Source organism: Mesoplodon bidens (assembly GCF_964165515.1).
Source record: "Mesoplodon bidens genome assembly, chromosome: 3".
In the NCBI taxonomy this organism is placed as follows: Eukaryota; Metazoa; Chordata; class Mammalia; order Artiodactyla; family Ziphiidae; genus Mesoplodon; species Mesoplodon bidens.
In genome coordinates, this window is record NC_138178.1 from 53,066,118 (window position 1) to 53,081,148 (window position 15,031).

General features: G+C 39.7%; 1 protein-coding gene across 1 annotated transcript in view; it reads left to right on the forward strand.

Annotated features, from left to right (window-relative positions):
• The first annotated feature begins 61 nt into the window (after positions 1–61).
• The window catches only part of APH1B (aph-1 homolog B, gamma-secretase subunit), a 41,085-nt gene continuing 26,115 nt past the window's right edge, over positions 62–15,031 (forward strand). The window contains exons 1-5 of the mRNA XM_081227085.1: positions 62–74; positions 339–478; positions 1,844–2,014; positions 7,046–7,116; positions 7,937–8,059. Coding sequence (XP_081083211.1) covers positions 366–478; positions 1,844–2,014; positions 7,046–7,116; positions 7,937–8,059 — 478 coding nt within the window. The 5' untranslated portion in view covers positions 62–74; positions 339–365. The remainder of the gene's footprint in view (positions 75–338; positions 479–1,843; positions 2,015–7,045; positions 7,117–7,936; positions 8,060–15,031) is intronic.

Consider the following 15,031-nt stretch of genomic DNA (forward strand, 5'->3'; position numbering starts at 1 on the left):
CCTACCCTAAAGTCTCCAGCTACCGCCGCCTCTTTATCAGAAGCTGCTAAGTCTCCCGGGCTGAAAGCCCGGAGGTGAGCCCCACCCCGCCCCTCCCGCCCCTCTCGCCCCTCCCGCCGCCGCCTCCTCCTCCCCCCTCCCCCCTCCCCCTCCTCCCCCTCCCCCCTCCTCCTCCTCCTCCCCCCGCCCCCGCCTCCTCCGCCGCGCCCCGCCTCGCCCCCGCCTCCTCCGCCGCGCCCTGCCTCCTCCGCCGCGCCCCGCCTCCAGCCCCTCGGCCTGCCCCGCCCTCGCCGCGCGCTCTTCCCCGTTGTCGATCTGAGCCCCCGCGTCCCCGCTAGGCCCCCGCGCCGGCTTCTGCGGTAGCCATGACGGCGGCCGTTTTCTTCGGCTGCGCCTTCGTTGCCTTCGGGCCTGCGCTCGCCCTCTACATCTTCACCATCGCCACCGAGCCGTTGCGCATCATCTTCCTCATCATCGGGTAAGGCGGTTGCGCCGGGAAACCCGGACCTGGGGCTCCCCTCCCCCGCCGGGGGTACCGGCGATACCTGGCGTCCTCACCAAACGGCTCGTCCTCGTTGGGCTTTGGAGCGGAGAACGGTTAGGAGGGGGGAGAGCGGAGACCCCACTCCCCTGGGACTCCTCGCCCTCCTCCGACGGTCGGCGAGAAAAGAACAAGAGCCCAGCGACCCCAGAGGGCGAGCTCTAGGGAAAGAGATAACATCGTGGGTCTCAGAAAACCCTGACGCTTGGCTCCCGAGTTTTGCCTAGGGCCCGTGGGTGGGCGTTAGTGAGTCATACATTAAAACTGTATTTAAAAAATTGTGGATAACTTCAAATATCTATCTTTTATTTTTTTGGAGGGGGAGGTCCCTAGTTTCCCTCAGATTCTGATAGGCATCTGTAATCCCAAGCGAGTTAAGAGCCCTTAAGCACCTGGGGATCAGGTGCTTTAAAACATACCGATCCCCAACACCTACCCCTCCCTGAATCAACTGAATAGGAATGTCTAGGGGGTGGAATTCGGACTTTTTAAGAGCGTCCCAGGTGATTCAGGTGTGCGGCCAAACGGTAGAAACCTGTGAAAACTCCGCAGCACCTGTAGTACGTATCCTTGCAGGAGCTTGGTCAATACCGAACTCTGGTGGCGAATGAGATCATAATCCGTTTTCACCTGTCTGGCAGCTCTTATTGGAGCTCCCCTACGACCTTCTCCGCCACTGAGTCTCACTTGGCACTAAGAGAAACAGCCAGGCGAGGCCAGGCTGTTTTTTTTAGCTTCTCACCTCTCACAACTGTATTGAAAATGCTGCATCAGACGTGTCATTTAAAAAACAATAGAGATTTGGGCAAGAGGTCTGTAAAGCTTGTTATAATCATTAAAATCCACAGGAATGTTGTAAAAACCAGGCCTGGAAGACTGATGTAGATCAGAGCACAGGCTTTCAACCTCTGGATTTTAAACCAATCGCTCTGTTAATAGAGATGTAGACATTTTCCTGGAAAAGACATCTGCACATCAATGGGCAAAGCTTTAATTAGGAAGCTTAGCAAATAACCAAGTTTCCAGACAGACAGTCCTTGGCAATTAGTCTGCAGATGTACTTACAAACAGCAGGGTCACTGAAAAAAGTGATTTTTAAGAAAAATCTCAAATTCTTCTTGGCCTGCATGTTTATTTCACCAGGGAAACTGCACCATTGATTAGGACCAGTTGGTTAAGAGCATCACTTCATGAACACTTTTTTTGTCAGGAGATCTCTTCCTTCTCAAGCAGGATTTTTTCTGCTTTTAAATCATTATTAGTCCTGTTCACTTGTAACTCCCCCGCCTCCCCAATTTTCAGAGCTTTCTTCTGGCTGGTGTCTCTGCTGCTTTCTTCCTTCATTTGGTTCATGGCAGCAACCCTTACTGATAACAAAGATGAACCAAGACAGAGAGATCTGCTGATCTTTGGAGTGTTAATCTCAGTCCTTATCCAAGAAATGTTCCGGTTTGCATATTATAAACTTTTAAAGTAAGTTAAATGCTTTACCTTTTTTCCCAGTTTTATTTGAATTATGATTTAGTAGTTTGAAACATTAAGGTATTATTGTATTTGAAGATCCATGTCTTCCTACATAGTTCCAAGCCAAGGGATTGTACATTTCCAGCCTGAAAATATTGAGTATTTTAACTTGTGGACATTCATTCCTTCCTTCACTCGTTCAAAAAAATATGTCTTGAGAATTTGCTCAATGCCATGCATACCCTAGGTACTGGGGATACATCATGATTAAAAGACAGCCTCATGGTGGTAATATTATAGTGGGAAGACATAGACAACAAATGAATAAACAAGGAAAGACATTGTATATTAAAAGATAGTAAGTGCCATGGAGAAAAATAAGCTAGAGAAATAGTCATTGGAACAAGAAGAACAAAAACTGTTACAGAAAAGAATTTATACGCACTTCTCTTTGACATCACCTAAAATAGATAATTCTTATGGTGATTATGCCTGCCATTATTTTGACTGTATTAGGGAGGAACAGGGGTTCATTTTGTGATGTCATTTGATTTCATGTCCAGAATAGAAAAATACATTAAAAAAAAAAAAGCCGTGGGCATGAGTTCCCTTTTTAGGCCAGAAAGTAGGTCATCTGTAGGATCCATCAGGATCTCACATGAAACCACTGTTTTGAAACACAGCTTGAGCTTGGAACCATATTTTCTTTCAGGTAGTCATGAGATTGGCTTTGATTATGTAGTAAGGCTTAGTTAAGGTGATAGAGTGATAAATAGAGTGCTATGTCTTCTCATCTCTGCAAATGACATAATTAAAGCACTTCATGAATTTCATGGATGCAACCAAGACAGAACCTCAATAATATCTCTTATAATAGGCTTCTGATAATTTGTTCTTGCCAATATGCCAGGCCTTCTGTATTTTTTACTTGTTGCTTTTAATAACAGATACTGAAATTTAATAACGAAGCAATGTAAATCACAAGTAGAAAACCAGGAAGCCGTTGCTTAGAAGCAAAAGTCATATCTGAGAAAAAGTTTAAACACAAAATTTCCATTAGTTCCTGGAAATATTAAGGAACAACAAATAAAAATCAAACATAACATTTCAGGTTCCATGGGAATACAATACCCTTAACAGATGGACATTCAGCTGTGGTTGAATGTTTCTGGTATGCAGCAGTTACTACTATTCCAAAATTTAATTTTAACTGTAGAATATATTAAGGTAATAAAAATCTCCTTCTTTCTGACCTCTGCCTTGCACAGGCAAATGCAGTCTCTGTCACACGGTTGTCATCTTGTCTCTTTCAAGGCTAAACATTCCTCATTTCTTCAGCTGGCCCTCAGGAGAGATGGATGTGGCTTCCAAACCTTTTCCCATCTCTGTTCTTTTATGTCAGTGGACACCCCTTTTTGTTGGTGCCTGGGATTTACCTGTGCCTGGAACCCAGCACAGTACCCTGCTGTGGTCGAAGCAGTGCAGAGAGCAGGGTCCTTCCCACCCTTGACAGGGCACTGTCCTCTTAACTCAGCCTCGGGTTGCACTGGATTTTCCTGTCTCCAACATCACTGGCTCATGTTGGTTTTGCATTTACTAATTTCAGTAGTTTTTCATAGATCAGGATGTGACTTTAATAACCCCTTAGGACTTGAGGTTGTAAAACCTCACTTACCTGGAGTGACTAAATGGGTATCTGCTGTTCTTCACTATTGTGTTTCTTCACGGTTTCCACCTGAAAAGCAACCCTTTATTGGCACTAACCTAAGGTTCCAAAGGACTACAAGCTGAACATGGGTTGCCTTTTTTTTTTTTTTTTTTTTTGACTACGGCTGTGTGTCTGGTGGGATCTTAGTTCCTCCACCAGGGATTGAACCCGCGCCTTCGGCAGTGAAAGCATGGAGTCCTAACCACTGGACCACCTGGGAATTCCCCATGGGTGCCCTTTTTTTTTTTTTTGGCTGCACCGAGAGGCATGTGGGATCTTAGTTCCCGACCAGGGATCGAACCTGCGCCTCTTGGAGTCTTAACTACTGGACCTCCAGGGAAGTCCCAGAGTTGCCATTTTTAATAGGGCAGTGAGGGCATAGGGCCACATGCAGGAGGAATTATGGCTGTCAGTCTGCAGGCTCTCATGCCAGGAAGTTTACAGAAGCCTCTTTGGCCTTCTGGGGAAACCATGTTTGCTTCTCTGAAAGGACATTTGGAGATTTGCAAACAAATAATAGGACAAACCTGTATTAACAGTTGCCTTTGTTTGCCTTTACAAAATGCATCTGCTACAAACCTTTGGAATATGGTACAGTATTTTCCTAGCACATTTTAGAATATTGGATGTTATGTAGTTACATGTTAAAACAAGTTTGAGAATTATTATGATATTTTATTCATGACTAACATTTATATAGATATATTTAAGTTGCTCTCTTAGGCTTTACTAGATTCAAATATAGGAACTTCAGTTTAATCAATATTTTAACTATCTCCACTGCCAAAGTAGGTTTTGAACTTTTAAGTTTAAAGTACTGCCTCAATCAAATTTTCGCTATCTGAATTTGGTGCCAAGATTAAAAAGTGGAGAGCTTGCACCAGTTTTTTTACATATATGGAATTGAATCAAAGTATTTATCATTGTAGTCCAATATAAATTTATTTCATGGCTTAGGTCTTAGGACCAGTACTTCATCTTGAATGAATGAATTGTCACTTTCAGCCTAGCAAAGAGTTGCACTGTGAGAAATTGACATGTGGCCACATGTGATAGCCCTTTCTACGTTAATCAGAAGGAAAAAGAAAAATCCAAGTTATGGTCCTGCACATTGCCTGAAACATACATTAGAATTTTTTGTCTTGGATTGAAGCTTTTGTAATTTAGTTCAATTGTCTTATAATGCTGATACCATAAATATTTGGTAATTTGAGAAAATCATTTATAGAAAAAATAATAAGATAATCATTGCTATAATGTCTTAAAAGGCATAAGTCTATTTTAAAATTTTTCTAAAATGGTGTATTTACTTTATATGCATATTCCTTGGTACTTTCCCTCTCTTACACACACGTATAAAGTGAATCAGAACAAACAAGAAAGCTGGTATGATTTATCATTTGTTTTTCAAAGTTTATATTTAAAAAATTGAGCTTTTTCTTTTTTGTTCTTGGAAACAATAATAAATGCAAACAAAGAATTTTCCACTTCAGTAAAATGGTCAGATTAAAATCACCGTCCCAAAAAAAAAATCACCATCACTTACATCATCAGTTGTGTGATGTATCCGTCAGGAACACGGAAACTGATGGTGTTTTTTACTTTTTCACTTCCTAATGTTGGCCCTAGACCTTAAATTTATATCTTTAATATATTTGTGATATAGCAGTACTTTGTTATACTAAATAGCAAAAATCTTTTATTCATTGCTGAGCAATTTATATAAAACAGAAATCCTCCAAAATTTATTGATTCTATTATACCATTATATCTGTTTGTTTATGGAAGTTACTGCTATTGTATAGGTCTCTAAGCATTCATTAGCCTTTAACAACATTCCTGTGACAGGTAAGTTTATTTAGGAAAATTGCACATTTCAGGTGGTTACTGCTCCAGAGAAAGAAGATGACAGTCACTTAAATTTTGGCTCATGTCCCTGCTACCAAATGATGCTTCCAAATGGAGAGCACTGAAATGGCAAATTGTTTCTTTTGAGTCTAGAAAAGAAAAAGACCTTTTTTTTTTTTTTTTTGGCCACATCGGGGATCTTAGTTCCCCGACCAGGGATTGAATCTGTGCCCCCTGCATTGGAAGCATGGAGTCTTAACTGCTGGACCGCCAGGGAAGTCCCAAAGACCTTCTTATGTTTATTACTATTTTGGTTGAATTCTGTGTTGCCTTAATGTAGTCAATAGTTATATTTATGTCATGAGATAGGCTCACTGTAGTGAATATACATACCTTAAAATTTAATTAACACAATACCCAGAATATAATTTCCATGTCCCGGTTAATTTTCTACTCTTATAGTTAATTGAACTCATTTTTGTTTCAGCACTTGTTGAAAAATTCTTGTAAAATGTTTGGTTCCTTTATTGCTTTAATAAATATACTTTAAATATAATTTAAATATCCTTTGCATCAGGATTGTTGTTGCAGACTTTCTAGCCAACAAGGGGTAGCAATAGTGACAAGAGTGGAGCCGACCTGCCACAGTCCTCACGCATTTGTGTGGGGTGCAGGGGCTCATAGTCAGTTGGCGAATTGTCCACGACAGAAGCATAGGTATGATCACTCTGAAGATCATTTCTTATTGAGCAGTAGTCTAATGTTTCATTCAGGTATTCATTTATCTTCTTTTCTGAGGGTAGCATTTTATTCTCCCCTGATTACTTCTCCCCTGAGGCCTGACTGGGGTTATGAAACAAATAATGTTTTCGAATCAGAAGACCATTTGATTAGGTATCCATATGAGAGTTCACACTGTCAGTGTTGTAGGATTTAAGAGTAAGGAGAGATGGGATGAATAATTATCAATCACTGGTAAAGGTGGCTTCTTTGAGCAATTGTTGCATGAACTAGACTTTGAAGAGTGAGCACCACTTACGTTCTAACGAGTAGAAGGTAGAAGGGAGAGTGGCAGAATAAGTCTAACCCAGGCGGAAATACAACAAAGTACCAAAGAAGTGGAATAGAAGATACAGTACTTTGGGAAGAGGAAAAATGCAAAGTGGTAGATGCCATATGATGTTGAATTAAATACTTCCTAAGCTTAGTCATAAGTATTGCTTTGTTTTGTATTATTAAACTCAATCCCTGATGGCTTGTTTATTATATTCTTCTTATTTTTCCTCCTCTTTGTGAATGTCAGATAAAAGGCAAAAGTTGGTTGGAAGTTTTGGTTGACTTTAGTTAATTGAAAACTTGCTGTGTTTGTTTAAATGGATTTTAGATTTAGAGTATAATGTGATCAAAAACCTCATTAAGTATCTGGCTTTTAAAATATCTTATGTGTTTTTCTTAAAAAAATTATCTGTGTGGTTTTATTTTAGAAAATCCAGTGAGGGTTTGAAGAGTATAAACCCAGGTGAGAAAGCACCCTCTATGCGATTGCTGGCTTATGGTAAGTTAGAACTGCATAGTGTCTTAAAGATAAAAGATCAGACTTGACATAAAAGCCATCTTTATCTTTTAAATCTTTGTAGGTTTCAAGTAGTATTTTACTACCTCATTGGCCTATTGGTGTACATTGTTTATTTTTCTAGCTTTCCAGGGCCCTTATGTAAAGGAAAGTGATTGCAGGTGACCCTTATCTGTGTGTCCATTAAATATTAACCAGATTTGACAGTTAGGTTTTTTAACATGTATACCCTCTAGTTAACGATTTCTAAGTGATGTTATTGTTACCTTCTCTGGGTTGTTTCCATGACTTTGTCTGTACTGAGAGGACTCTTCATATTAATACAGTTAATACATCTTTGTATTTTTCTTTCAGAATTATGGTTTAAAGGTTGGATCCGGGTCCCTAAATTGAGTCACCCAGCTTGACCCAGGGATCCCTCTTTACAATACAGTCACCCCTCAAGCTCAGTTCCATCAAACTTAATTCTACAGATTCTGTTGTCATGAATTAAAGTTAGAGCTTCAGTATCGTATCCTTCTGTCTCGCCTGTCCCTTTGGAGCCTTGCTGGATCTCTTTCTCTCCTTTTTCATTTCTCTGCTACATTTCACTGACCACTTCCTTTCCTCTTTTCTCCCCACTTCTCTCTCGGTTCATCATTTAGCCAAGTGCTTGCCTTTTCTGAGCCAGCTTTCTACTGCTTCTAACAGCATGTGCACCCTTTTTCCTTCAACAAAATAGTGTTCCTTAGACCTTGGGAATTTGATTTGAAGAGAAATCACAGCATGAGTAAGGTTTAACAGTGTTTTCCTTCCTCCTTAGTTTCTGGCTTGGGCTTTGGAATCATGAGTGGAGTATTTTCCTTTGTAAATACCCTGTCTGACTCCTTGGGACCGGGCACAGTGGGCATTCATGGAGACCCTCCCCAGTTCTTTCTGAATTCAGGTATGTGTCTGGTAGCTGTGAATGTTCAGATTTATGATCTAAATGATCATCCTTAGTGGAGTTCCCTGGCTTAGGAAATGAAGTGTATAGAAATTTATGTTATATCTTCTAAAGGCAAGATACTGTTAGACACTGTGATGGAAAGGACCTAGGAAAATAAAAATTACAGTTAGAGGGGGCTTCCCTGGTGGCGCAGTGGTTGAGAGTCCGCCTGCCAATGCAGGGGACATGGGTTCGTGCCCCGGTCCGGGAGGATCCCACATGCCGCGGAGCGGCTGGGCCCGTGAGCCATGGCCGCTGGGCCTGCGCATCCGGAGCCTGTGCTCCGCAACGGGAGAGGCCACAACAGTGAGAGGCCCGCGTACCGAAAAAAAAAAAAAAAAATTACAGTTAGAGCATTGTAGAATTTTAGAGTGGAACTAAGCTTGCATAAAATTTATTTTTCTGTTACTGTACTAACAGTGTTGCTGTATAGCTGATATATTGTAAGTGAATTTTTATAGGCTATATGCTTTTTTTGTTTTTGTTTTTATTAGTTTATATTTCTCTTCACTGTAGCCCTAATCTTTAGTTCATTTGTCATCTTGGCCTCTTTTGGGAATGGGAAGTATAATTTAATCTTGAAATTGAGAGGAGAGAAAATAGTTCTTATTTAATGTGAGGTAATGTCATATATCTAAAAACATATATTTAAACATATATATATTTAATTTTAACTGTAACAATCCATCTTCCCTGTTCCTTAAGAACTGGGACTCCAGCAGGAACTTAGAGTCCCTTGTTCCTCCTCACTCCTTCCCCACAGGTAACTGTTGCCCTGATTTTGTGTTATAAAGTCCCTGGGTTAACCAGGTCTGAAAGTTAGGTTTTTAACATGTATCGATGTTTTACTTTGAAAGTAAAACCTGAAAGTTTTACCTTCATGTGTGTATCTGAAAAAAAAAGAAAATTTAATATTCTTGCTTTTGAACATTCAAAAATAAATTGTACTATATTTTTTTAAAAAAAGAAATTGAAAGGGTAAGCTGTGACAAAGCGAAAGAGAGGCATGGACATATATATACACTACCAAACGTAAGGTAAATAGATAGTGGGAAGCAGCCGCAGAGCACAGGGAGATCACCTTGGTGCTTTGTGACCGCCTGGAGGGGTGGGATGGGGAGGGTGGGAGGGAGGGAGATGCATGAGGGAAGGGATGTGGGAACAGATGTATATGTATGACTGATTCACTTTGTTATAAAGCAGAAACTAAAAAAAAAAAAAAAAAAGATACAAATTAAAATTGTTAGCATTAACTTAAAGTTTATTGCTGGTGCAATGCTCTTGGTTATAACTGAACTCTGATCAAGCAGCCATTTCTCTCTTAGAAGTTCAGCATGTTTTCAACTACTGTCTCCAATTGTACCTTTCAGTCATTGGTTTGCTGATGCTCCTTGATATTCATAAATATGCTCTTTTAATAAATATAAAAAAAATTAAAAAAAAGAAATTGAGAGGAAAAAAGTAATAGATGAGTTGACCTTTATCCAAAGATGCAGGTAAAAGGACCAACCCATTTCAAACTGCTTTTCATCCACCAGATGAAAATTGTCCCCATGACGCAGTGGTTACACATTTGAGAGTTGGTAATATATATAATTAATATAAGATCTCCTAAATTACACAAGAAGAATCTTTTAAAAAATAGTTTCTAAAAACCCCACTGTATTTTTTCGTCTTCACAAGTTGTATAGTTGAAGTAAGTGACCCTATGCACAGATTCTTTTAATTAAATCATTATTAATTTATCATCTTATTAAGAATAAATAGAATCCTTTCAAAAAAATTTATCATCTTTACTAAAGTAATTTCTGTCTTCAAGGAGCTTATCTTGTAGAGGGAATAAGACCAAAAAAGTGATTAAGCATGTCAATGCAGTTTAACATAATAGAAAAGATATAAGGAGGTATGACCAAATTAAAAAAACAAATTGCTGCAGTAAAAAATTGAGAGACATGCTGCATGTTATCGTGATCCCCAAACCCAGTGGACCCTTGTTCATCATTTCAGTTCAGACCTTGGTATCTCCTGTCTAGATTACTACCATTAACTCCCACCCGGTTAGTCTTTCCTCAACACATTTTTCATGGGAATCCATCCTGTATACAGCCCCCCAAATGACTCGTCCCTGTACAAAAATGTATAAGGGCTTTTCAAGGCCTGCAAGTTATTCAGGGCCCTTCACGGCCGGCTACAAGTTAGAGGACAGGAAAGTATGTCAGTGGAATGGGTCCTACTTATTTAGTTGCGCCCCCAACATAGCAAATTATCTTCCTTTTAAACATTCCATAATTAGAATATTTCTGACAGTCTTAAAAAATGAACATAATAATGAGTATTTGATTTTTAGAACAACTGTAATATGCTAAAATCTGTTAGCATCCAATATAAGTTAATAAAACATAACCAGGAGGGGGTGTTACTGCAGCAGTTTTCTATATTTTCTTAAATCAGTCTATTGCTACGTAAGCTTTTTTTTTTTTTTTGGTTCTCAAGTCTCCTAGTGGAACTTATTTTTCTACCAGATTCTGTCACTAGATGGCGCTAATTCCCTTTTGTGAACTAGGCTGTTTTCATAAGATTGGCTTAAAATGATTCTTTTGGAAGAAAGTAAAAAATGTGCTAGCAATTTGGGGATTGTATTGTGATGTCTATAAATTCAAAGAAAATAAAGTGTTTTAATATCTTTAGCTAAGTTAGGACGGCAGGCTGACCATGCTGTGGATGTGTACCTATAGAGTCAAGAATAGCTGTTACTTTATCATGTGCTAGAGTTTATTTGTTATAACATCATTCTTTGGAGCATAACCTTTGAATTAAACACTTAAGAAACTACTTATTGCATTTAAAAATAATAACCCCAAATTTGCATGTATTTGTGTTTATTGCATATATTATTTGTAACTGCTGCTGTTACCATGTACTTAGGCATGAGCTTCTTTTTAATTTTTCAGTTAAATAGTTTAACATACTCCATTATAAATGCCTAAGTAATAATCAGGAATATGGGGTATAATTAGTATGTCTATGTTAGTACAAGATGTACACTATATGATACCTGTATGTACATAGGTTTTCATGTGACAAGTCAGCATAGTTTACAAATTAAATGTATTATAAGTTAATTCTTTTTGTTTGTAATTGTGTAGTAGGCTAACGTTAACTTTTATTAGAATCATTACTGTATCTTGGTTATTCTGTATAGAGGCAAGTTATAGGAATTGGAGTCTTAATTTTAAGTCTTGCCCTGGCTCATTAATTTAGTATTTTGGGCAAGTCCATTTGATCATTTAATCACTCATTCCACAAATAATTAAGTATTTTTATTTAACAGCCCAGTTAGTGTTTATATGTTCCACTCATAGCAGGGAATAAAGACAAACAGCTGATTACAACAAAGTGTGATAAATACTATGATGAGGAAGAGCCATGAGTGCACAAAAAAGCTGTAACCCCCTCGGGTGGTATTGTACTTCTCCTTTGGAGTACTTACCACATTTGGAATTAATTGATCAACTGTGTAGTTATTTGTTTATGTCTTTCTCCCCAGCTGGATGCTCAGCCATATAAGTGCAAGGACTGTCTGTCTTGTTCACTGCAGTATCCCCAGCACCTTGTGGAGTTCTTTGTTTCTAAATGAACTCATAAATATTTATTGAAAAAAAATGAAAGGCAGGGCTTCCCTGGTGGCGCAGTGGTTGAGAGTCCGCCTGCCGATGCAGGGGACATGGGTTCGTGCCCCGGTCTGGGAAGATCCCACATGCCGCGGAGCAGCTGGGCCCGTGAGCCATGGCCGATGAGCCTGCGCGTCCGGAGCCTGTGCTCCGCAACGGGAGAGGCCACAGCAGTGAGAGGCCCGCGTACTGCAAAAAAAAAAAGAAAAAGAAAGGCAGTGCTTATGGAGGAAGAGCTATCTGAGTAGAGATTTAAAGGATGAATGGTAGGTGGCAGGCAAAGCAAGGTGGTTGTCAGGGAAGAATGTTCCAGGTAGAGGGAAGCAGTCTTCCTTGTAATCCTGGAGGTTAGAAAGACATTGTTCACGGGGCACAGGAAATACTGGACTTCCATCTAACCCCTCAATTTCCTCATCTTTCAGCAGAGGCAAAAATAATACCTAGCTCAAGGTCGTAGAGAATGAAATGAAATTAGAGAGTATATATTTAAGTGCTCTATAAACTGTAAAATAGCTCAGGGGTAGAGAATTTGGTTCTCAAAATGAAGAATAGAATTTGGAGAAAGGATAATTTCTCTAATTTATGTGGTATCTGGATTTATCACTCTGAATTGCCTCCCTTATGCTTTAGAAGAAAAATGTCTTTAGTACTCAGTAAGGATAGCTGATATTTTATTTTTAAAACTTCCCCAAACCATTCATTTGTATTGGGTTGGCCAAAAAGTTTGCTCGGTTAATGAATACATTGTTCAATGAAGTTCTTGGTGAAAATGAAAAATGTGTCTTTTATTTTTACTTGAAACTGAATGAACTCTTCGGCTAACCCAGTATTTTATTTTCTTAGCAGTGCTCTTATCTAGGTAAGGTTTTCAACTTTTCAGCCACTAAACCTTTTACTAGGAGAAATCAGTATGGGTCAGATCACATGTAGAGTATCGTGTTCAATTCTGAGCATTGTGATTTAATAGGAATACTGAAGAACTAAAGTTGGTATAGAAGAACATCGTTAGTATGGTGAAAGATCTACAAGCTGTATGATTGCAGGGAAGAGGAATATTGAGCTTGAGAAAAAATAAAAGTAAGGGGAATGTGGGAGATTTCATTTTTGTCCAAATTTGTCATTCTGCTATAATAGAAGTATACATCCACACCCTTGCATTGACCTCATGCTGACTAGAACGTACTTCCCTACCCCTGACTTTGAGCTCAGCCCTGTGACACAAATTGGCCAAATAGTGAATGTAAGTCACTAATTGCATGTAAGTGGATGTAAGTCAGAGACATAAAAAGCACTTGCATGGTTGGTTCTGCCCTCTTGGGCTCTGATTATGTGCCAGAGAACATGCCCCCATAGTTAATGCCCCCTTAGCCTGGACCACAGAATGAACAAGTATAGAGCAGACCTGGGCCCAACCTGAAATGACAAGGCAAACCCAGCTGTACCAGCAGCCTGTAGTAGAGCCGTCCAGCTGACCCCAGCCTCACTTAATCAGCCAAAGCACAGTCAACCTCTAGACCAGTGAGCATGAGAATAAATCCTTGTTGTTGTAACCCAGTGAGTTTTTTTCATTCATTCATTTTTTTCCCATAGTATTTTAAGTATTGATATAATTTCTATAATACAATGTGGCAATTTGTTAAATGTTTAAACTTTTAAGTGAAAGCACTTTTCATGCAAGACTGTCTCAAATAGCTACCAATTCCAGAGAGGTAGAGAAACTATAGCATTGTTAATGATACAGAGAAAATGATCTGCAATAGAGCTTAATCTGCAATTCTTATCCTTTTCTGAATTTGTTAGAATCTTAATTTCTTACAATAAATTATCACAACTGTCACTGCTTATGACACAAGGATGCTCCATATACTGTAATGTGTCATTGGTTTTGTCACCAAATATATATTTTCATTATATGTTTTCATTACATCAGTAGTGTAATAGTCTTTCCTTCAAGCTTCTCAAATAACTGAGAATGGAAAATTATGCTTTTGGAATGTCTTTTCCCCAAACCTTGGCCTGTTACAGGCTCTAGTAGCCTATGATACATTATCAAGTGTGCAGAGCCCAGGTAGCCATCTTTAGGCAGAGTGCAAACAGGCAGCTCAGTGAATTGCTTCACAGAGTGACTGAAAGAATGACACAGGCTGTGGCTCTTCCACATGTGTTCTAGGTCACCTTCTGTGACACTGACATCTCTTTGCTCACATGGCTGGGTGGAGAGCCCCTGCTGACCCCTTTGCAGTTCAGGCAGCCTAATGCCTTGTGCTTCTCTCTCCCTTCAGGCCTTGTGTCATCTTCACATGTGAATTGGTCCTTATTTTCTTCATCCACTGCTGCCTTTAATTTTTGGTGGTTTCTTTTGTGTGTGTGTGTGTGTGTGTGTGTGTGTTTTCAGTCAATCTTAAAGAGATTTTTTTCATAGTGTGATGAACAGGATAGTACCCTATAAAGATGATTTGCATTGGGAAAAGGTAATATTTTTTGAATACCATTCAGCATAGTATCTCCCTTCATGTAGCCCCATAGGAATATATGTTTACTCACTATACCCAATATTTATAATTTGAAAGGAGAAAAAAAATCCTGTCTTCAACTTTATTGATGAGCCTAGCCTTGCTCAGCAACCTCAGCTTGATCCTCTGCAGCTCCATGGCTGTGCTAGGAGGATGTGCTGGAGTCCCGGCATTTACTGAGTTGCTCCATGCGCGCTTCTCACCAAGGATGCCCGTCACTACTGGGGCCGCTCGTACCAGCTCACTCTTCTACCTCCCCTCAGCTCTGCTAAAGAGAATCACAGTGTGCACGTCACTGCTGCTGCATTGCACAATTTCTGGGGGAATCATTCATATTGTAACATGTTTCATTGGTGTACTCTGAGGTTTTCCAACACTATTCCTGGAACAGGTTTTAACTAAATTTCCCAAAACCACTTTTCTTACATGCATAGAAGTTTGGAAATCTTCATGGTTCTATGAAGGGATTAATCAAGGTTGAGGTTTATTTTAAGGCACCGGTCCCCAACCTTTTTGGCACCAGGGACCGGTTTCAATCTTGAGAATGAAGTGCCTTGTTTCAGATGGTAGGCTGCTTTTCCATCTCTCGGGAGACTTTCTCCTTACATTCAGTGGAACAGTGATTTGCAGTACTGCTGATTTACCAGCATTTCTGGAGGACAGAAGGCATGGATGGCATCTTTAAAGCGGGGTATCTCTGTGGTCTCCCTCATCTCAGTTGAAGCACTTCCATCCTTCCTGTTGCT